This window comes from Etheostoma spectabile, chromosome 6 (genome assembly GCF_008692095.1).
Source record: "Etheostoma spectabile isolate EspeVRDwgs_2016 chromosome 6, UIUC_Espe_1.0, whole genome shotgun sequence".
NCBI classification, from domain to species: domain Eukaryota; kingdom Metazoa; phylum Chordata; class Actinopteri; order Perciformes; family Percidae; genus Etheostoma; species Etheostoma spectabile.
Window position 1 is genome coordinate 31569653 of NC_045738.1, and position 24460 is coordinate 31594112.

Below are 24460 nucleotides of genomic sequence, written 5' to 3' on the forward strand. Positions count from 1 at the left end.
ATATACTGTATATACTGTATATATACACTGTATATGTACATGTATATATTATTTTTAATAATTTTATCTTTTTTGTTGTTATTTTACATCATGTTATGTTATTTTATATTATATGTTTCCATTTAAAAAAAGAAAAACAGTCATAACAACCAGTAATTTTCTTATTGTTCCTTTCTGTTGTAACTCTCAACAATGACAATTGACATGATTTTAATAAAAAGACAAAGACAAACAGCACGTTACAGACACATCTACACAAAAATAGAGATAGGGTAAAAATATAAATATGTGAATAATAGCTTTGTTTTCAGTGTCAACAGTCAGAACAGGACACGCTGAGAGTTTCTCGGGGCTCATGTGGGGTACAGCTGGGCGTGTTGCAGCAGCTCGGGATCCAGCAGATCATCATTGTACATGTCCTCTGTTCTGAGAAGAGAAAAGACAGCAGCCATCTTTATAGAGCAAAAATACATGAATGATTGTGTTGCTAAATGTGCACTAAGCTTAGCTCTGGGGAGCTTATTCCCAGAGTCCTTATGTCTTCTATCACCCAGCATGTTTCCTTGGGTTAGGGTGGCACCTAAATCATGGTTGCAGCAATCCCGATGGACCTGCTCCACGCCCTGCTACACCCTGCTACGCTCTCCAGTGCCCTGCTACGTCCGGTAACACCCTGCAGTGCCTTGCTACGTCCTGTAACACCCTGCAGTGCCCTGCTACGTCCTGTAATGCCCTGCAGTGCCCTGCTACGTCCGGTAACACCCTGCAGTGCCCTGCTACGTCCGGTAACACCCTGCAGTGCCTTGCTACGTCCTGTAACACCCTGCAGTGCCCTGCTACGTCCTGTAACACCCTGCAGTGCCCTGCAACGTCCTGTAATGCCCTGCAGTGCCCTGCTACGTCCTGTAATGCCCTGCAGTGCCCTGCTATGTCCTGTTACACCCTGTTATACCCTCTTCAGTGCCCTGCTACGTCCTGTAACGCCCTGCAGTGCCCTGCTACGTCCTGTTACACCCTGCTATACCCTCTTCAGTGCCCCGCTACGTCCTGTAACACCCTGCAGTGCCCTGCTACGTCCTGTAATGCCCTGTAGTGCCCTGCTACGTCCTGTAATGCCCTGCAGTGCCCTGCTACGTCCTGTAATGCCCTGCAGTGCCCTGCTACGTCCTGTAATGCCCTGCAGTGCCCTGCTACGTCCTGTAATGCCCTGTAGTGCCCTGCTACGTCCTGTAATGCCCTGCAGTGCCCTGCTATGCTCTGTAACACCCTGATACGCTCTTCAGTGCCCTGCTACGTCCTGTAATGCCCTGCAGTGCCCTGCTACGTCCTGTAACACCCTGCAGTGCCCTGCTACGTCCTGTAATGCCCTGCAGTGCCTTGCTACGTCCTGTAACACCCTGCAGTGCCCTGCTACGTCCGGTAACACCCTGCAGTGCCTTGCTACGTCCTGTAACACCCTGCAGTGCCCTGCTACGTCCTGTAATGCCCTGCAGTGCCCTGCTACGTCCTGTAACACCCTGCAGTGCCCTGCTACGTCCTGTAATGCCCTGCAGTGCCCTGCTACGTCCTGTAACACCCTGTAGTGCCCTGCTACGTCCTGTAATGCCCTGCAGTGCCCTGCTACGTCCTGTAACACCCTGCAGTGCCCTGCTACGTCCTGTTACGCCCTGCAGTGCCCTGCTACGTCCTGTAACACCCTGCAGTGCCCTGCTACGTCCTGTTACGCCCTGCAGTGCCCTGCTATGTCCTGTTACAACCTGCTATACCCTCTTCAGTGCCCCGCTACGTCCTGTAACACCCTGCAGTGCCCTGCTACGTCCTGTAATGCCCTGCAGTGCCCTGCCACGTCCTGTAATGCCCTGCAGTGCCCTGCTACGTCCTGTAACACCCTGCAGTGCCCTGCCACGTCCTGTAATGCCCTGCAGTGCCCTGCTACGTCCTGTAATGCCCTGCAGTGCCCTGCTACGTCCTGTAATGCCCTGTAGTGCCCTGCTACGTCCTGTAATGCCCTGCAGTGCCCTGCTACGTCCTGTAATGCCCTGCAGTGCCCTGCTACGTCCTGTAATGCCCTGCAGTGCCCTGCTATGCTCTGTAACACCCTGATACGCTCTTCAGTGCCCTGCTACGTCCTGTTACACCCTGCTATACCCTCTTCAGTGCTCCGCTACGTAAGGTGACCAGATTTCTCAGACAAAGTCCGGGGACATTTTCAGCTCAGAAGCGTATTTACCTCCAAAACAAGTAATGTTTTTATTTTTGTAAAACTTAAAACGGGGACACTAGACCTATAGCTGCTGCTACTTCATACTCCACTACAGATAGAAAGTCCTTATATTTCAAGATAGAAAGTCATAATATTTCAAGATAGAAAGTCCTAATATTTCAAGATAGAAAGTCTCAATATTTCACAATGTTGTAATGTTTACTGAACTACATTTATCTGACAGCTTTTGCTTTACTGCTCAAGGCTTGTTTCTGCAACAGCTCCTTGAGAATCAGATACAACATAAACTATTGAGGACATATTTTCCTTTGACATTGATGCAGTATTAAACGAGATCGCTGCAATGTACGTTAATAGGATAATTGTCCAGCTTGTATTTACGTTCATAAAAGTGCTTGTTTAGCTGCTAACAGACTCAGATTAATATTTAATTTAATTAATAAAGTGTCTGACAACATTATGGAAAGGATTTTTAAGGAGGTCGACCTTTCTGTTAAAGATTAAGATCCTTTTTTAAAACATAAAAGTCCGCGAAATTGCGTTGGCTAAACGCACCAGACTCCATGTAAATAATCAGTGATTTTAGCATCGTAAAACACGGCTTTCTAAAACCTCTCTGAGCACCGCTGGCTCTGGCGGTCTGGAGCCTGTGTAGGGTGTGCGATTATCGGCTACGTTTTTTCTTTCTTTCGTTCCAATTTCGGGTCTTTCAGTCACAGTGAAAACTGGGGACATTTCCGGGGACAGATCTAGCTGGGGACAGGTAGCCAAAATCGGGGACTGTCCCCGGAAACCGGGGACGTCTGGTCACCCTACCGCTACATCCTGTAACACCCTGCTATACCCTCTTCAGTGCCCTGCTACGTCCTGTAACTTCCTGCGGTGCCCTGCTACGTCCTGTAACTTCCTGCGGTGCCCTGCTACGTCCTGTAACTTCCTGCGGTGCCCTGCTACGTCCTGTAACTTCCTGCGGTGCCCTGCTACGTCCTGTAACTTCCTGCGGTGCCCTGCTACGTCCTGTAACTTCCTGCGGTGCCCTGCTACGTCCTGTAACGCCCCGCGGTGCCCTGCTACGTCCTGTAACTTCCTGCGGTGCCCTGCTACGTCCTGTAACTTCCTGCGGTGCCCTGCTACGTCCTGTAACTTCCTGCGGTGCCCTGCTACGTCCTGTAACTTCCTGCGGTGCCCTGCTATGCCATGAACTACTACAACTACTATTTCTAGTCTTAGTTCCATTAACTTTGTTACTATTATTGCCATTGTTCATTAAACCCCCCACCGGCACCGTCAGACACCACCCACCAAGAGCCTGGGTCTGTCCGAGGTTTCTTCCTAAAAGGAAGGTTTTCCTCGCCACTGTTGCACTAAATGCTTTCTCTTGGGGGAATTACTGGAATTGTTGGGTCTTTGTAAATTATAGAGTGTGGTCTAGATCTACTCTAACTGTAAAGCATCGTGAGATAACTCTTGTTACGATTGGATACTATAAATAAAATTGTATTGAATTGACGCAAAAAGGTCCTTCGCTGTAGATTAAATAGAAGTTTTATTCCACACCATAGAAAGACTAGCTTTAGTGGTACAGTCCACATAACTGTCATAAGATATTTATTCCTGAAATACTTACATAACTTCTAGAGTGTCTTCTACAGCGACCTCCTCCACCACCTCCACCCCGACCACCAGGTTCCTCCGCACTGCAGAAGCAAAACCACGTCGGTACAGGCATTACATGTGGGCCACTTCTGTGTGGATTTAGTGTTTTGTTACTTTAGCACTTGACCTGCTTTATGATCACGATGGACATGGAAAACTCACTTTTTACAATGTGGGACCTTTAAAATCTGAGCAAGAAACAAGAAAAACTTTGCAAAGCACACAATTTAACCTTTGTGTTATCTTATAACGTTATATTTTCAATGTTTGGGTTGTCTTTTTCGACTCTTTTGTCGCTTTACTCAATGTTTCTTTCACTTTTTTACAAGTTTTTGTCACTTTTCCCAACACATTTAAGACTTTTCTCAATGTTTTTATCACTTTTTTACAAGTTTTTGTCACTTTTCCCAACACATTTAAGACTTTTCTCAATGTTTTTATCACTTTTTTTACAAGTTTTTCCGATGTTTTTTTTTTTTTTTTTTGACTTTTTCTGGACTTCTTTGAAGCTTTTCTGACATTTCTGTCACTTTTTTCAACGTCCTTTCATCTTTTTTTAAATGCTATTAAACTAAATAAAACACCCACATTCAATGAAAGTAATGAACTGATCATTGATTTGACTTGTGAAGCTCGTTGTATGGAACCACCCATGTTACTTTTGTCGACAGTTTGGTTGAAAGAAACCCAAATTTCTGAAATTTTGCAAACTTTTTGTCTTTTCTGGGTCCAAATTTAAAATCAAAATTATTTTCAACGTTTTGCCAGTCTTTTTCGACTCTTTTGTCGTTTTACTCAATGTTTCTGTCCCTTTTTTCAACGTCTTTTCCCAACATATTTAAGACTTTTTTCAATGTTTTTATCACTTTTTCCGATGTATTTGTGGGTTTTTTTCTGGACTTTTTTTTGTGGGACATCTATGAAGCTTTTTCTGACATTTCTCTCACTTTTATTAACGTCCTTTAAAACCAAATAAAACACCCACATTCAATGAAAGTAGTGAACTGATCATTTATTTTAAATGTGAAGAGCATTGTACCATCCGTGTTATTTTTGTTGACAATTTGGTTGAAAGAAACCCAAAGTTCTGATATTTTGCAAACATTTTGCACAAGAGGCTTAAAGGTCAGGTGAGCACTCACCCCCGTAGTAGACGTATGGAGACCCAGACCAGCAGGAACCCAGACCTTCTGGTTGCCTTTGCCCGTAACCACACACACATCGCTGGGTCTCCGTCCCCGGACCCCCCCAACAACGCCCGCCGGTGTAATGCGGCGCCACATCTGCCACATCTGCCCCATCTGCACCGACCACTGGTTTTGGCAGCTGTGGGGGGGGAGCGGCTGCCGGGCTGGAGCTGCTGCTGCTGCTGCTGATGATCCCTGAGTGGGTGGGGGGGGGGTCGGAGACTGACCGCCGAGCACCAGCTGACCGACTGATGACGTCATCACAGCCTGCACACACAGGTGGGACGTTACTGCATAACGTGGTGTGGGATCAGAATCTGTCACTGACAAATAGATCAAATTAAGGCTGTTTCTTTACAGCTTTGTCTTAGATTTGATGCTTTATCATAGAAAATGTATTGATTTAAATTGTGCTGCTTATTGATTTTGCACTCGTTTTGGCTGAAAAAACCTATTTATACTATAATGTTCTTTGTTTCAAATATTTAAATGAAGTGTAACCTAGAGTTGTTGATGATTTTTCTCTGCAAACGGTTAACAAAAAAACATCTAAAAAAGCAACAGAATTTTTCTTTTCATAGCCAGGTAGTGTTTAAGGCAACCTGAATTGTATTTTAAAAAAAAGCATAATCATTATTGCATATTTTATTCACACTTTAAAGACACAACAACAACCCGAACATGCATGGCTGGATAGTGCCTGGACTTGGCTCAGAGCTGCAAGACGTGGCCGAATCATCTGTCTGATCCGTCTGTTTCCTGTTTCTGCTGATACAACCCGCTGGGTTTGGACAGGGAATGAACACACACACACACACACACACACACACACACACACACACACACACACACACACACACACACACCACACACACACACACACCACACACACACACACACTCGCCTGTGCACACACAGCGGGACAGGGAGTGTGAGGTTTTTCATGCACAAACAAAGACATCCAACAACACACACATTACAGCATACATCCAATATTTGGGTGTATGGTGTAATGTGTTGTGCTGACATGACAGGATCAACAAGCTCATTTATTTAACCGTTTTATTTATTCTTTAAATTTTGATTCTCTAATCATCGACATCAGAATCTCTTTTGAAAAATAGACCCGAGAAAAGGAAAGGAAAGTCACACACAAACACACACTAACAGCATCAGACACAATGTCTCTAAAAATGACTAAAATTAAAAGTTTAAATTTATCTAATGGGTGGAGACGTTTTTTTAAGCGATTATACACATCAATACTTTAATCAAGTTATGCCTTTTGACTCTATTTATAGTGCTTCTTATAAGTTCTATTTTATCTTATCTATAATAATAATAATAATAATTCAGTACATTTATATAGCGCTTTAACATCCTCAAAGTGCTTATCTAAGAGCATAGTTAAAGCCATTAGTGGCTTGACAAGACGTTATATCTGACTTCTTGCTGTTGTATTCAATTTTATTGCCTACTTTGTTTTCCAGTTGCATAATAATGTCTATTTTTCGGCTTTTAGTAATGCAACAACTTCATTTCCACGTGCCAGAAGCCATTAGCCAGGCTGAGCCGGTGGATGCCTTAAGACACGCTGGCTTTCAATTTTAATCGTGTTTAACCGGTTTTCTTTCATTTTATTTGTTGTTTATGTACATATGGTTATGTAAATATACTGTATACATCTATACATTACTGTACTATATCTTTTCTGATCTGATTTCAAGGGTTTTAATTAGTGTCTCAACTTGTTTGAATAGAGTTGTATTACCGCTGTATGCAACTAGTTGCTGGACTGGTAGCTGGAGAGGTGCCAGTTCACCGCCCGGGCACTGCCTATGTGCTCTTGAGCAAGGCACCGAACCCCCAACTGCTCCGGGTGCCTGCCCATCGACAGCTGCACCCCCCTCACGCTGCCATCTCTGCATTTGTGCATGTATGGGCATGCGTGTGTATTTCATAACTGCGTGTAACGTGTGTTATAACCACAAAGTGAAAACATTGCAATTTCCTTTAAAGGATTCTTCTTCTTCTTCTTCTTCTCCTTCTTCTTCTTCTTCTTCTTCTTATTTATATTATATGTGTTTTTTTGCTTGTATGCATATGTGTTTGTCTTTGTGGAGCATTTTGGTGCAAACTTGTCTGCATTTCAAGTGCTATATAAATGAAATAAACTAAAACTGAGATCCATAAAGCGTGTTCTTACCCAATCTTAAACCTACCTGTGTTGTAGCAGCAGGCAGCGGGATGCTCTCCGGCCTCTTCCTCTTCCTCCTCTTCCTCCTCTTCCTCGCCGTGGCCCAGCATGGCGGAAGCGAGGGTCCCTGAATGATGAGGAAGAAGACCCAGAGGAGTTGCCGGAGACCAGAGCCAACAGTCAGGATTCAGTCGGTTCATCGTCAGCGTCCTCCACCAGGGTTTGTGGTCGGGGGAGGTGTAATCACGGATGGTCTTCCTCCTCTTCCTCTTCCTCTTCCTCTTCGTCTCCGCTCTGCCTCTGAAACCAGAGACGGAGCCACAGATGGTTTTCGTTGGACCGGAGTTGGACGCCGCGGGACGGACTGTATGAGTCACTCCAGAGGAGCTGAGGGGACAGATTGTCTCAGCTGATGATGTAACGCCTTCAAGTAAAGGAGCATGCCTGTGTTTTGCTTTAAAACACTGACTACCTCCTTAAAGAATAGAATAGAGTAGAATAGAATAGAACAGAATAGAATAGAACAGAATAGAACAGAATAGAATAGAACAGAACAGAACAGAATAGAATAGAATAGAACAGAATAGAATAGCATAGAATAGAATAGAATAGAATAGCATAGAATAGAATAGAATAGAATAGAATAGAATAGAATAGAACAGAATAGAACAGAATAGAATAGAACAGAATAGAACAGAATAGAATAGAATAGAACAGAATAGAACAGAATAGAATAGAATAGAATAGAATAGAATAGAACAGAATAGAATAGAATAGAATAGAATAGAATAGAACAGAATAGAATAGAATAGAATAGAATAGAACAGAATAGAATAGAATAGAATAGAATAGAATAGAATAGAATAGAATAGAATAGAATAGAATAGAATAGAATAGAATAGAACAGAATAGAATAGAATAGAATAGAATAGAATAGAACAGAATAGAATAGAATAGAATAGAATAGAATAGAATAGAATAGAATAGAATAGAATAGAATAGAATAGAATAGAACAGAATAGAATAGAATAGAATAGAATAGAATAGAATAGAACAGAATAGAATAGAATAGAATAGAATAGAATAGAATAGAACAGAATAGAATAGAATAGAATAGAATAGAATAGAATAGAATAGAATAGAATAGAATAATAGAATAGAACAGAATAGAATAGTATAGAATAGAATAGAATAGAACAGAATAGAATAGAATAGAATAGAATAGAATAGAATAGAATAGAACAGAATAGAATAGAATAGAATAGAATAGAATAGAATAGAACAGAATAGAACAGAATAGAATAGAATAGAATAGAATAGTATAGAATAGCACAGAATAGAATAGAATAGAATAGAATAGAATAGAACAGAATAGAATAGAATAGAATAGAATAGAATAGAATAGAATAGAATAGAACAGAATAGAATAGAATAGAATAGAATAGAATAGAATAGAATAGAATAGAATAGTATAGAATAGAATAGAATAGAATAGAATAGAATAGAATAGAACAGAATAGAACAGAATAGAATAGAATAGAATAGAATAGAATAGAATAGCACAGAATAGAATAGAATAGAATAGAATAGAATAGAATAGAATAGAATAGAATAGAATAGTATAGAATAGAATAGAATAGAATAGAACAGAATAGAATAGAATAGAATAGAATAGAATAGAGAATAGAACAGAATAGAATAGAATAGAATAGAATAGAATAGAATAGAATAGAATAGAATAGAATAGAATAGAACAGAATAGAATAGAATAGAATAGAATAGTATAGAATAGAACAGAATAGAATAGAATAGAATAGTATAGAATAGAATAGAATAGAATAGAATAGAATAGAATAGAATAGAATAGAACAGAATAGAATAGAATAGAACAGAATAGAACAGAATAGAATAGAATAGAATAGAATAGAACAGAATAGAATAGTATAGAATAGAATAGAATAGAACAGAACAGAATAGAATAGAATAGAATAGAATAGAATAGAATAGAATAGAATAGAATAGAATAGAATAGAATAGAACAGAATAGAATAGAATAGAATAGAATAGAATAGAATAGAATAGAATAGAATAGAATAGAATAGAATAGAATAGAATAGAATAGAATAGAATAGGATAGAATAGAATAGAATAGAATAGAACAGAATAGAATAGAATAGAATAGAATAGAATAGAATAGAATAGAATAGAATAGAATAGAATAGAACAGAATAGAGTAGAATAGAATAGAATAGAACAGAATAGAATAGAATAGAATAGAATAGAATAGAATAGAATAGAACAGAATAGAACAGAATAGAATAGAATAGAATAGAATAGGATAGAATAGAATAGAATAGAATAGAACAGAATAGAATAGAATAGAATAGAATAGAATAGAATAGAATAGAATAGAATAGAATAGAATAGAATAGAACAGAATAGAATAGAATAGTATAGAATAGCATAGAATAGAATAGAATAGAATAGAATAGAACAGAATAGAGTAGAATAGAATAGAACAGAATAGAACAGAATAGAATAGAATAGAATAGAATAGAATAGAACAGAATAGAATAGTATAGAATAGAATAGAATAGAACAGAATAGAACAGAATAGAATAGAATAGAACAGAATAGAACAGAATAGAATAGAATAGAATAGAATAGAATAGAACAGAATAGAATAGTATAGAATAGAATAGAATAGAACAGAACAGAATAGAATAGAATAGAATAGAATAGAACAGAATAGAACAGAATAGAATAGAATAGAATAGAATAGAATAGAACAGAATAGAATAGATAGAATAGAATAGAATAGAACAGACAGAATAGAATAGAATAGAATAGAACAGAATAGAATAGAATAGCATAGAATAGAATAGAATAGAATAGAATAGAATAGAATAGAATAGAATAGAATAGAATAGAATAGAATAGAATAGAATAGAATAGAATAGAATAGAATAGAATAGAATAGAATAGAACAGAATAGAATAGTATAGAATAGAATAGAATAGAATAGAACAGAATAGAATAGAATAGAATAGAATAGAATAGAATAGAATAGAATAGAATAGTATAGAATAGAATAGAATAGAACAGAATAGAGTAGAATAGAATAGAATAGAACAGAATAGAATAGAACAGAATAGAATAGAATAGCATAGAATAGCACAGAATAGAACAGAATAGAATAGAATAGAATAGAATAGTATAGAATAGCATAGAATAGAATAGAATAGAATAGAATAGCATAGAATAGAACAGAATAGAATAGAATAGAATAGAATAGTATAGAATAGAATAGAATAGAATAGAACAGAATAGAATAGTATAGAATAGTATAGAATAGAATAGTATAGAATAGAATAGTATAGAATAGCATAGAATAGAATAGTATAGAATAGAATAGTATAGAATAGCATAGAATAGAATAGTATAGAATAGAATAGCATAGAATAGAACAGAATAGAATAGAATAGAATAGAATAGTATAGAATAGAATAGAACAGAATAGAATAGAATAGAATAGATAGAATAGCACAGAATAGAATAGAATAGAGTAGAATAGAATAGAATAGAATAGAATAGAGTAGAATAGAATAGAATAGAATAGAATAGTATAGAATAGAATAGCACAGAATAGAATAGAATAGAATAGAATAGAATAGAATAGAATAGAATAGAATAGAACAGAATAGAATAGAATAGAATAGAATAGTATAGAATAGAATAGAATAGAACAGAATAGAATAGAATAGAGTAGAATAGCATAGAGTAGAGTAGAATAGAATAGAATAGAATACAATAGAATAGAATAGAACAGAATAGAATAGAACAGAATAGAATAGAATAGCATAGAATAGAACAGAATAGAACAGAATAGAATAGAATATAATAGAATAGTATAGAATAGCATAGAATAGAATAGTATAGAATAGAATAGCATAGAATAGAATAGAACAGAATAGAATAGAACAGAATAGAATAGAATAGAATAGCATAGAATAGAACAGAATACAATAGAATAGAGTAGAATAGAATAGAATAGAATAGAATAGAGTAGAATAGAATAGAATAGAATAGAATAGAATAGAATAGAATAGAACAGAATACAATAGAATAGAATAGAGTAGAATAGAATAGAATAGAATAGAAAAGAATAGAACAGAATAGAACAGAATAGAATAGAATAGAGTAGAATAGAATAGAATAGAATAGAATAGAGTAGAATAGAATAGAATAGAACAGAACAGAATAGAACAGAATAGAATAGAATAGAATAGTATAGAATAGAATAGTATAGAATAGAACAGAATAGAATAGAATAGAACAGAATAGAACAGAATAGAATAGTATAGAATAGTATAGAATAGAATAGTATAGAATAGAATAGAACAGAATAGAATAGAATAGAACAGAATAGAATAGAATAGAACAGAATAGAATAGAGTAGAATAGAACAGAATAGAATAGAACAGAATAGAACAGAATAGAATAGAATAGAACAGAATAGAACAGAATAGAATAGTATAGAATAGTATAGAATAGAATAGTATAGAATAGAATAGAACAGAATAGAATAGAATAGAACAGAATAGAATAGAATAGAACAGAATAGAATAGAATAGAATAGAACAGAATAGAATAGAATAGAACAGAATAGAACAGAATAGAACAGAATAGAACAGAATAGAATAGTATAGAATAGTATAGAATAGAATAGAATAGAATAGAATAGAATAGAACAGAATAGAATAGTATAGAATAGAATAGAATAGAACAGAATAGAGTAGAATAGAATAGAATAGAACAGAATAGAATAGAATAGAATAGAATAGAATAGTAATAGAACAGAATAGAATAGAGTAGAATAGCATAGAGTAGAGTAGAATAGAATAGAACAGAATAGAATAGAACAGAATAGAATAGAATAGTATAGAATAGCATAGAATAGCACAGAATAGAATAGAATAGAATAGAATAGAATAGTATAGAATAGAATAGAACAGAATAGAATAGAATAGAATAGAATAGAATAGAACAGAATAGAATAGTATAGAATAGTATAGAATAGAATAGAATAGAATAGAACAGAATAGAATAGTATAGAATAGTATAGAATAGAATAGTATAGAATAGAACAGAATAGAATAGAATAGAATAGTATAGAATAGAATAGTATTGAATAGAATAGAATAGAACAGAATAGAATAGTATAGAATAGAATAGAACAGAATAGAACAGAATAGAATAGAGTATAGCATAGAGTAGAGTAGAATAGAATAGAACAGAATAGAATAGAACAGAATAGAATAGAATAGAATAGAATAGCATAGAATAGCACAGAATAGAACAGAATAGAATAGTATAGAACAGAATAGAATAGAATAGCATAGAGTAGAGTAGAATAGAATAGAACAGAATAGAATAGAACAGAATAGAATAGAATAGAATAGAATAGAACAGAATAGAATAGAATAGAATAGAATAGAATAGTATAGAATAGAATAGAATAGAACAGAATAGAATAGAATAGAATAGAATAGAATAGAATAGAACAGAATAGAATAGTATAGAATAGTATAGAATAGAATAGAATAGAATAGAACAGAATAGAATAGAATAGAATAGAATAGAATAGAACAGAATAGAATAGTATAGAATAGTATAGAATAGAATAGAATAGAATAGAATAGAATAGAATAGAATAGAATAGAATAGAATAGAATAGAATAGATAGAATAGAATAGAATAGTATAGAATAGTATAGAATAGAATAGAACAGAATAGCATAGAGTAGAGTAGAATAGAATAGAATAGAATACAATAGAATAGAATAGTATAGAATAGAATAGAACAGAATAGAACAGAATAGAATAGAATAGCATAGAATAGCACAGAATAGAACAGAATAGAATAGAATAGAATAGAATAGTATAGAATAGCATAGAATAGAATAGAACAGAATAGAACAGAATAGAACAGAATAGAACAGAATAGAACAGAATAGAATAGTATAGAATAGTATAGAATAGAATAGTATAGAATAGAATAGAATAGAACAGAATAGAATAGATAGAATAGAATAGAATAGAATAGTATAGTATATAGAATAGAATAGAATAGAATAGAATAGAATAGAAGAATAGAACAGAATAGAGTAGAATAGAATAGAATAGAATAGAACAGAATAGAATAGAATAGAATAGAATAGAATAGTATAGAACAGAATAGAATAGAGTAGAATAGCATAGAGTAGAGTAGAATAGAATAGAACAGAATAGAATAGAACAGAATAGAATAGAATAGAATAGCATAGAATAGCATAGAATAGAACAGAATAGAATAGAACAGAATAGAATAGAATAGAATAGAATAGAATAGATAGAATAGAATAGAATAGAACAGAATAGAATAGAATAGAATAGAATAGAATAGAATAGAACAGAATAGAATAGTATAGAATAGTATAGAATAGAATAGAATAGAATAGAACAGAATAGAATAGAATAGAATAGAATAGTATAGAATAGAATAGAATAGAATAGAACAGAATAGAATAGTATAGAATAGTATAGAATAGAATAGTATAGAATAGAACAGAATAGAATAGAATAGAATAGAATAGTATAGAATAGTATAGAATAGAATAGTATAGAATAGAATAGAATAGAATAGTATAGAATAGAATAGCATAGAATAGAATAGTATAGAATAGTATAGAATAGAATAGTATAGAATAGAATAGAATAGTATAGAATAGAATAGCATAGAATAGAACAGAATAGAATAGAATAGAACAGAATAGAATAGTATAGAATAGTATAGAATAGAATAGTATAGAATAGAATAGAATAGAATAGTATAGAATAGAATAGCATAGAATAGAACAGAATAGAATAGAGTAGAATAGAATAGAATAGAATAGAATAGAGTAGAATAGAATAGAATAGAATAGAACAGAATAGAATAGCATAGAATACAATAGAATAGTATAGAATAGAATAGAACAGAATAGAATAGAATAGAACAGAATAGAATAGAATAGAATAGCATAGAATAGCACAGAATACAATAGAATAGAATAGTATAGAATAGAATAGTATAGAATAGAATAGAATAGAATAGAATAGAATAGAATAGCATAGAATAGCACAGAATACAATAGAATAGAGTAGAATAGAATAGAATAGAATAGAATAGAATAGAATAGAGTAGAATAGAATAGAATAGAATAGAATAGAACAGAATAGAGTAGAATAGAATAGAATAGAATAGAATAGAATAGAACAGAATAGAATAGCATAGAATAGCACAGAATACAATAGAATAGAGTAGAATAGAATAGAATAGAATAGAATAGAGTAGAATAGAATAGAATAGAATAGAATAGAACAGAATAGAATAGAATAGCATAGAATAGACAGAATACAATAGAATAGAGTAGAATAGAATAGAATAGAATAGAATAGAATAGAATAGAGTAGAATAGAATAGAATAGAATAGAGTAGAATAGAATAGAATAGAATAGAATAGAATAGAATAGTATAGAATAGAATAGCACAGAATAGAACAGAATAGAATAGAATAGTATAGAATAGTGTAGAATAGATAGCATAGAATAGAACAGAATAGAATAGAATAGAATAGAATAGAATAGAATAGAATAGAACAGAATAGCATAGAGTAGAGTAGAATAGAATAGAATAGAATACAATAGAATAGAATAGAACAGAATAGAATAGAACAGAATAGAATAGAATAGAATAGAATAGAATAGTATAGAATAGCATAGAATAGAATAGTATAGAATAGAATAGCATAGAATAGAATAGAACAGAATAGAATAGAACAGAATAGAATAGAATAGAATAGCATAGAATAGCACAGAATACAATAGAATAGAGTAGAATAGAATAGAATAGAATAGAATAGAACAGAATAGAATAGAATAGCATAGAATAGCACAGAATACAATAGATATAGTAGAATAGAATAGAACAGAATAGAATAGTATAGAATAGTATAGAATAGAATAGAATAGAATAGAACAGAATAGAATAGAATAGAATAGAATAGAATAGAATAGAACAGAATAGAATAGAACAGAATAGAATAGAACAGAATAGAACAGAATAGAATAGAATAGAACAGAATAGAACAGAATAGAATAGAACAGAATAGAACAGAATAGAATAGAATAGAACAGAATAGAATAGTATAGAATAGTATAGAATAGAATAGTATAGAATAGAATAGAATAGAACAGAATAGAATAGTATAGTAGAATAGAATAGAACAGAATAGAGTAGAATAGAATAGAATAGAACAGAATAGAATAGTATAGAATAGAATAGAACAGAATAGAATAGAATAGAATAGCATAGAATAGCACAGAATAGAACAGAATAGAATAGAATAGAATAGAATAGTATAGAATAGAATAGAATAGAATAGTAGATAGAATAGAATAGTATAGAATAGAATAGAATAGAATAGAACAGAATAGAATAGTATAGAATAGTATAGAATAGAATAGTATAGAATAGAATAGAACAGAAAATAATAGAACAGAATAGAATAGAATAGAATAGCATAGATAGAATAGAATAGAATAGAACAGAATAGAATAGTATAGAATAGTATAGAATAGAATAGAATAGAATAGAATAGAACAGAATAGAATAGAATAGAATAGCATAGAATAGCACAGAATACAATAGAATAGAGTAGAATAGCATAGAATAGCACAGAATACAATAGAATAGAATAGTATAGAATAGAATAGTATAGAATAGAATAGAATAGAATAGAATAGAATAGAACAGAATAGAATAGAATAGAATAGCATAGAATAGCACAGAATACAATAGAATAGAGTAGAATAGAATAGAATAGAGTAGAATAGAATAGAATAGAATAGAATAGAATAGAATAGAATAGAATAGCATAGAATAGCACAGAATACAATAGAATAGAGTAGAATAGAATAGAATAGAATAGAATAGAATAGAGTAGAATAGAATAGAATAGAATAGAATAGAATAGAATAGCACAGAATACAATAGAATAGAATAGAATAGAATAGAACAGAATAGAATAGCACAGAATACAATAGAATAGAATAGAATAGAATAGAATAGAATAGAATAGAATAGAAATAGAATAGCACAGAATACAATAGAATAGAATAGAATAGAATAGAACAGAATAGAATAGCACAGAATACAATAGAATAGAACAGAATAGAATAGAATAGCATAGAATAGCACAGAATACAATAGAATAGAGTAGAATAGAATAGAATAGAATAGAATAGAATAGAATAGAATAGAATAGAACAGAATAGAATAGAATAGAATAGAATAGAATAGAATAGAGTAGAATAGAATAGAACAGAATAGAATAGAATAGAATAGAATAGAATAGAATAGAGTAGAATAGAGTAGAATGGAATAGAAAGCCTTTATTGTCATTAAGTGCAGCACCTGTGCAACGAGACTGAAGCAAAACCTTTACAGTGTCAACACGAAGTAAAAAAATACAAAAAATATAAAAAATATTAAATGTAAGTAGTGCAGAAGAAGAAGAAAAAAAAGAGAGGGGGGAACGGGGTGCACAGTTATATATACACAGTACATATGTAAAATAGTAAGAAAGATAAAGGGTTCGTACACACATTATGCAAATAATAGTTATTGGTGTATCAAAGGTCCTGAGTATTAAATATTGCACAGTACTCAGATTAAGTGATTAAATATTAAATATCGCACTGTAATGAAATTAAATGGTTAAGTAGTAAATAAGTATTACAGTATTAAATAATGAATAAATACAGTACATTACCCCATTTCAGAGCAAGATGGTGTTTTCAGGAGTGTGACGTGGGCTGCTGACCTCAGAGGCTGACATTTATTGACCGACGGGGAACAAAAATCTACTTTACTCCATCAAAGTGAACCAGAGGTTTGCTTTTACTTTGGTCAAATTACATTATGAATTATTTTATTTATTGATCACCAGTGGGGAAATTGCAATTTACACTCTTTTTGTCAGTAATCACTACACACAGGCCTGAAATACACACACACACACACACACACACGGAGAGATGTCTGAGCGGTTGGGGGGTACGTTGCCTTGCTCAAGGGGAAGTGGCATCTCTCCAGCTACCGATCCACACTCCGTACTTTGGTCCACATGGGGACTTGAACCAACAACCCTCTGTTTCTCAACCCAACTCCCTACGGACTGAGCTACTGCCAACCCCAAATTAATAATATTATATAATAATAACTACTAAATGTAACAGTCACAGAGGACATTTTTTTGTACTTTTTACATTTCCATGATTACACTTACAGGTAGAACTGCAAGGATAAATCAATTAGTTGTTGATCTTTAACTAATTTGATAATCGATTAATCGGTTTGAGTGGAAAAACTTTTCTGATTCCAGCTTCTTCCAGTATTGCCGCTGAGTGTACTTTGTGTGTGTGTGTGTGTGTGTGTGTGTGTGCGCGTGTGTGATCTGATCATTACATGTTTTTCTTTAACTGTCTAAGGTTTTCCCCCATAGACAGTTAAAGCCAGTTTTTCCTGCTGCAGCCAGCGCATTGATCCGATTGGTCAATCAGAGGTCACGTGGTCACTCTCTGCAGCGCTGAGGAGGAACCAGGCCCTTTAACAGCAAACATCCAGAAGGTTTTTCACGTTTTTCTGCCTGTTTCCTGGCGGACTCTGGTCGGGTCATTCCGGGTTATACTGACATTAAGACCCGCCTCGGTGCCTCGGGCTCGTTCAGACTTTGTAATCTCATTTCCGGTGTGTTTTTTTCTTGTTTCAGTAACATTACATCTGCAGACACACCCCTGGAGAAGTTGGGTGTTAGGCTACATTTCGACTTGAATTCCTTGTTTTCTTGTGTTTTATAATAGATTGAATAATGGCCTTTCCAGGATACGGTGCTGCCCCTGGCGGCGTCGCGGTAAGGAAGCTTTTAAATGTTATAAAATGTGTGAATAAAGCGGAGTGTGTCCACCGAGCCATTTCCTAGGATGGCGAAGGCCTCATTACGGCCTCTGATTGGCTAATACGCGTTGGCTCCGTTGGCTGGATTGGTTAAATTCAGGCCTGAGGATTTGGTTTGTCTGGGGAAAACCCCGACGAACTTCCGACCAATTCAGGACGACAGTTAAAGAAAACAAAAGGCGTCAACCAGGCTAGGATTTGGTTAGATTTGGGGTGAGCAAACAGCCAATCAGAGGCAGAGGAGGGCGGGACTTACCTTCGCCGTCCTAGGGGTCGCGTCCCGGTTGCACCGGGTGGGACAGGACCTGCACAAGGAATGCGGAAGTCGGTCGAGTTGGCTGAAATATGCATAGACAATAAAAAAAATGTGCAGCTCGACAGGTGTGTTAGATGTTTAGATGTTTAGATGCCTACCTGATATTTGTCAGTTAGCTTGATGTGCTATCAGCTAACCAAAAGGACAAGTTATTAAGCTGCATGTTGATCCCAAACACATTTTAATGTTGAGCTTTTCAAGATGTGTTAGCCATTAGTGGAAGAACATTGTGAAAATACTCCACTACGAGTAAAAGACCCAGAACAAAATACCTGTTTTGTTTCTAGCTAATTCTGGGCCTACTTGATTTGTTTTGTTAAACTTTGTCCGTTTATCTACAATCATTTACAATTTCTTTTAGCTATCTTCTATCAGTTTTATGATGCATTTACAATAGGTTAGGGTAAACAAGGGTGGGGTTTCCTCTTTACAGCCCCTGAGGAACACACACACACACACACACACACACACACACACACACACACACACACACACACACACTCACTAGATAACCTGATAATTTCACATCTTTTCAGGGGTCAAAACACACTGAATCAGTATTGGTGGACTATGCAAAGCATGCAGGCAGCTGGTATTGATTATATTTGAGTGAAGTGCTGCTATTCAGACATTGATGAGGTTTATTTGAGAGAATGTAAACTACTTAAATGCTGCACAAACAACAACTTTCTTGTTTTCCTCTCCCTGCAGCAAGATCCTCTCTACGGATATTTTTCAGCTGTAGCTGGACAGGTAACACATAATACCAGCCGATAAACATTTAATATAAATAATACCGTTGATGTTTCTCTGAACTTTGTGCAATTTGCTGATTGTTATCTAACTGTTTGTTGCATTGCATCTTTCCCATCCTTGTGTTTTCTTAAACTCTGACAGGATGGACAGATCTCAGCAGACGAGCTGCAGAGCTGCCTCACACACTCCGGCATCTCCGGCTCATACAAACGTAAGGACACCAGACTCTTTCTATTAACCCTCATGTTGTCCTCGGGTCAAATTTGACCCGTTTTCAGTGTTTTTAACACGTCAACATTAGAAATATCAAATAACTTTGGAAAAAACATCAGAAAAAGCACCCACAACATTGAAAAAGTGACAAAAATGTCAGAAAAAGCACTAATGGTGTTAAAAAAAAAAAAACTTCCTTTTTTTATGGTTGACGGAAAGGCAACACAAGGGTTAAATATACACTCAAAATAGATTAGATTAAATTATACTTTATTCATCCCACGACGGGGAAATTTTGTCGTTACAGTAGCAGCATTTTTCAATAACAGCAAAAAACAAAAACACACAAACAAGTAAGCACGAAAGAAATACAAGGCAAGAAATACAGGCAAGAAATAGACAATGAAAATATGGTAGACTGAGTAGGCCTAAGTAAGATGGCGTCAAACAAAAGGAATTTTAAAGTGCGGTTGCCATGATAAGAGAAACAATATTGCGGTGTAAGTGACGTTAAAAATTAAGTTGAATGTGTAATTAGAGCAAAGAAGCAAGAGAAATGCTCTGTTAAGCCTGAGACACATTTGAACCTAGTCCTAGTTGTATACAGTGGCCCACCAGACATTGATACATCAGATGGTGCATGAAGCCAGGTAACAACCCAATTAGCCAGGTAACAACCCAATTAAAATGTCTGTTTTTGTTGTTCACTTCCTGCAAATGAAGACTCTTATCTTATTTAATGAGGATTTTGTGGAGTTGTCCATGTGAATGTGTTCTTAGCCTATGTGCTTACTTCCTCCAGCCTTCAGCCTGGAGACCTGCAGACTGATGATCAGCATGCTGGATGTATCCTTCACCCATCAGCACAGAACAAGTGTTTTCTTTAGTTGTTTTACTAAAGAACATTTTGGCACATCATTGATTTGTTGAAGGCATTGACTCGGTGGTTATGTTGGACCAGAGTCACCTGGTGACATTGTTATATAAATCTGTGTGACTACATAATTAGGGTGAGACATTTGGTTGTTTTCAATAATCTGAGAGCTAATGGGAGCATGAAGATGTGGAACAGAAGAGGATCCAGAAAGGAGCCTTGGGGAACGCCACACGTCTCCACATGTTCACTCAGATTTTTTGTTTGTTTTTAGTAGTGATATGTTTGATATTGTTCTTTTTTGAGAGTGGCTTAATAACTGCTGTGCTCATTGCCTGTAGGAAATAGACAGAGTGAAGAGAAGTGTTGAGTATTTGCAGCAGTTATTTCACAGTAAATTGGGAAAACTGTTTCCTTGTTCATAGGTTAAAACAGCAAAGGGCAAAAACAAACTGTTGCAAGGTGGTAGCACATTGTGTCTATTTCCCTTCATTGGCACTAAACCAGGAAACACAGACCCAAAAATACACAATACTTTAGTGTTTTGCCATCTGTTTTTTTAAATTTAGGTTGGGTTTTGATAATGCAGTTCGCACTAGTAAAGTGACAAAATAAAGCACTTTCAAAGATGTTAGTTATCGTAATGAATTCACTATTATCCTACAATAGAGTGCACAAAGGAAATGAAACCACTTCTCCTTGTTAAACTGACTAGAGCTTCCCAAAATCATTCAGTGCATTTCTTCTTCTTCTTTAAAACTACGTGCACAATAGTATAGTATCGAGTTGTACTAGTAGTGAACACTAAATCCTATTATCACATAATTATTCTGTTGGTAAGCTTCCCACCTCTTCTAAGGATTACTAGTCAGTAATTTTTGTGACAACTGTAAAAGTTTGCGATGGGTCCTTGACTCACTGGTTTCTCAGAGGGACAGGTCCAACAGCTTGGGCTTTGCAGAGTTCAAGGATCTGTGGCAGGTTCTGAACGGCTGGAAGATGACCTTTGCATCGTATGACCGGGACCGCAGTGGGACGGTGGAGGGCCAAGAGCTGCAGCATGCTGTCGCCGCCATGGGTACGGGCAAATTTACCAAAATAACCTGTTAGACATCTTGTAGTTTTATTCATTTTTAGTTTGTCCAACCATCCGTCCATCCATCTTCGACCGCTTATCCGGTATCGGGTTGCGGGGGCAGCAGCACCAGTAGGGGAGCCCCAACTTTCCCTTTCCCAAGCCACATCAACCAGCTCCGACTGGGGGATCCCGAGGCGTTCCCAGGCCAGGTTGGAGATATAATCCCTCCACCTAGTCCTGGGTCTTTCCCGAGGCCTCTTCCCAGCTGGACGTCCCTCCACCTAGTCCTGGGTCTTCCCCGAGGCCTCCTCCCAGCTGGATGTCCCTCCACCTAGTCCGGGGTTTTCCCCGAGGCCTCCTCCCAGCTGGACGTCCCTCCACCTAGTCCGGGGTCTTCCCCGAGGCCTGCTCCCAGCTGGACGTCCCTCCACCTAGTCCGGGGTCTTCCCCGAGGCCTGCTCCCAGCTGGACGTCCCTCCACCTAGTCTGGGGTCTTGGACCACCTCCCTAGGGAGGCGCCCAGTTTTTCTTGAATCTATTTAAGGAACTTACTTGTTTTTTAGTTTTTTTTTATTTATTTTTTAGTAAACAGTTATGTCCTTGATTTTCTGTGTTTCTTTGCAGGTTATAATCTGAGTCCTCAGGCCATGAACATCATCATGAAGCGCTTCAGTTCACAGGGCCGGATCACCTTTGATGACTTTGTGAGCTGTTGCGTGAAACTCCGTGCGCTGACCGGTGAGTGGGCCGAGGAACGCGTCAAATCTGAGAAAGTTAACATTTAAACAAAATACCAAACAGCACCATTTCCCTCATAAAGTCACGGGGGGGGGGGGGGGGACACTGAACCAACACTGGCAGCTTATTGGGAACTTTTTTTCGTAGATTTATCAGCTGTTTGAGCAGTTTAACGTTCACTGCTGGATCACCTGTAGCTCAGCTTCTCCACTAGCACGCCATGTTTCTCATCTTCTTTCTTTTAACTTCTGAATTAAACATTTGTTGTGTTCAAGATGTCGCCAAACAAGAGATGAGGAGAGCCTTTTACAATTGTGGGTGTTGTGTTAATGAACAACTTGCTCAGTCAGAAAGAAAGTTGTCTGTTTTTGTTTTGCTTTTAACTTTTTATTTTTAAGTGTTTTTCACATTATCCACATTATACAGGCAGTGGATAAAAAAAACGGAGAGGGGGATAAAAAAATATATATATATATATTGTGTGTGTGTGTGTGTGTGTGTGTGTGTGTGTGTGTGTGTGTGTGTGTGTGTGTGTGTGTGTGTGTGTGTGTGTGTGTGTGTGTGTGTGTGTGTGTGTGTGTGTGTGTGTGTGTGTGCGCGAGTGTGTGTGATGGCCTTTTTTTTTAAGTCGTCTGTTTTAATGTGTTTTTCAGATCAGTTCCAAAGAAGAGACACAACCCGAACTGGCAGCGCCTCATTTCAGTATGACGATGTAAGTTGTTAAAGTTCTGTGTGTTTCCTATTGTGATATGGATCCCCCTGGGTCTGAAATAAAATAAAAAAAATAACACTAAATACATTTCTCTCTTTCTAGTTCATCCAGGTCACCATGGCCATATGAAGAGGAAGACACACCGAAGAGGAGACACACCAGCTTTTTAATATGTTTTATTAACAGCGTGTACTTTCAATGTGTTTTTTTTACACTAACAATGTCGCTTTCACATTCCATTTCACCTTGAACTGTATGTTAATGTTGTATGTTAATGGAGACTGGAACAAACTAATGAGACTAGAGTAACCTCAGGCTGCACCAATGAACCACTACGTGCCCATGTTAGCCCATAGCGCTTGCTGGCATATGCGTGTACACATGCTTTAAAATGAATAAATATGTAATGTCACAAAGTGATGATTGGCACACGTTGACTGCCTTTGTTAATAGCTGTCTTAGTGTGTTTTTTGGTTTGTGTTGTTGAACTATTTGTAGAGTTTCATTGTCCATTACTTTCATTTGCTGTTGTGCTAAATACAAACTTCACACATCACATCCTTTTTTTTTTTTTAGCAAGAGCTATTAAAGGGAAATGTTGCAAAAGCTATTTATGCCAACAATCCGCAGTTATGAATTTTCAGTGTTAAAATAAAAATGCCTTTGAGCCTTTAAACTCAAACGTTATATTTAGAAATGGGGGGTGGACTTAATGTGCATTTCATTGCAGTCATTTTAAAATCGCAAACACAAAACATAAGGCGCTCTCATGTATTAATTAAACATGTCTAACTGGAAAATTGACATTTTGGAATGTGCCAGCAACCCTGAAGATCAGATGCTTTTATAACTTTTCTTTTCAGATAATGGCATTTTTATTATCTTAACATTTTAAAGTTAAAATTAAGGACTAAAAGCTTCTAGCTTCTCTGTTTAGAACCAAGGGTTGGAGGAGTTTCCCTCAGCATTATAATATCTACAGATAACAGGTATGAAAATTAGTGTTTAACCACTCCAATCATTATCTTCTGCTCCCCTCTTATCATAGTAGATACACAAGCACCAGACCTTTTTAATCTAAGAATACTACATAGACGTTTATAAAGAGGATGTGTGTGTGTCACCAGTGACTGCCCATTACACCACTGTTCCCATTTGAATACTCAAAAGATGGAAATGTCTCGGAACTTTATCTGAGTGTCAAGGAATCTCTTGCTTTGACTGTTGGGCATTTATTAAAATGAGTTCACACAAATCCACCTTTTATCTGTAGACAGTCCTCTTAAAAGAAGCCTACGTTTGTCTTTTCAATTTTCACCATCCTTTGCATATCAAAGGCATGCAAGCAGGCATCGGTGCGAACCATAAAGTAGTGTGATAACCTTTGGAGGTAAGAGACGGATCCTCCTGAAGGCCAACACTGAATTTGAATAATGGAGATTAAAGCTGAATTTCCTGGCAGCAGTCTCACG

The 24460-nt window shown here is 35.9% G+C and overlaps 2 protein-coding genes across 4 annotated transcripts; one reads left to right on the forward strand and one right to left on the reverse strand.

Annotated features, from left to right (window-relative positions):
• Positions 1-101: 101 nt before the first annotated feature.
• LOC116690974 (uncharacterized) lies at positions 102-18023 on the reverse strand. Its single transcript, XM_032518211.1, has 5 exons — positions 17923-18023; positions 7290-7651; positions 5023-5334; positions 3852-3921; positions 102-426 (listed from the first exon to the last, which is right to left on the reverse strand). The coding sequence occupies exons 1-5, from the start codon at positions 18021-18023 to the stop codon at positions 354-356; spliced, it is 918 nt and encodes a 305-aa protein (XP_032374102.1). The 3' UTR covers positions 102-353.
• Positions 17906-23548, forward strand: LOC116691607 (sorcin). 3 transcript variants are annotated; one of them, XM_032519369.1, is made up of 8 exons: positions 17906-18257; positions 19329-19370; positions 19515-19584; positions 20389-20432; positions 21391-21538; positions 22163-22276; positions 22930-22988; positions 23091-23548. In XM_032519369.1, exons 1-8 carry the CDS (start codon positions 18216-18218, stop codon positions 23115-23117), a joined length of 546 nt encoding a protein of 181 aa, XP_032375260.1. In that variant the 5' UTR covers positions 17906-18215; the 3' UTR covers positions 23118-23548. The 3 variants fall into 3 exon arrangements, with proteins under 3 accessions (XP_032375260.1, XP_032375258.1, XP_032375259.1); XM_032519367.1 differs by having other exon boundaries at positions 18113-18257; positions 19323-19370; XM_032519368.1 differs by having other exon boundaries at positions 18113-18257; positions 19326-19370; positions 22160-22276.
• Positions 23549-24460: the final 912 nt, after the last annotated feature.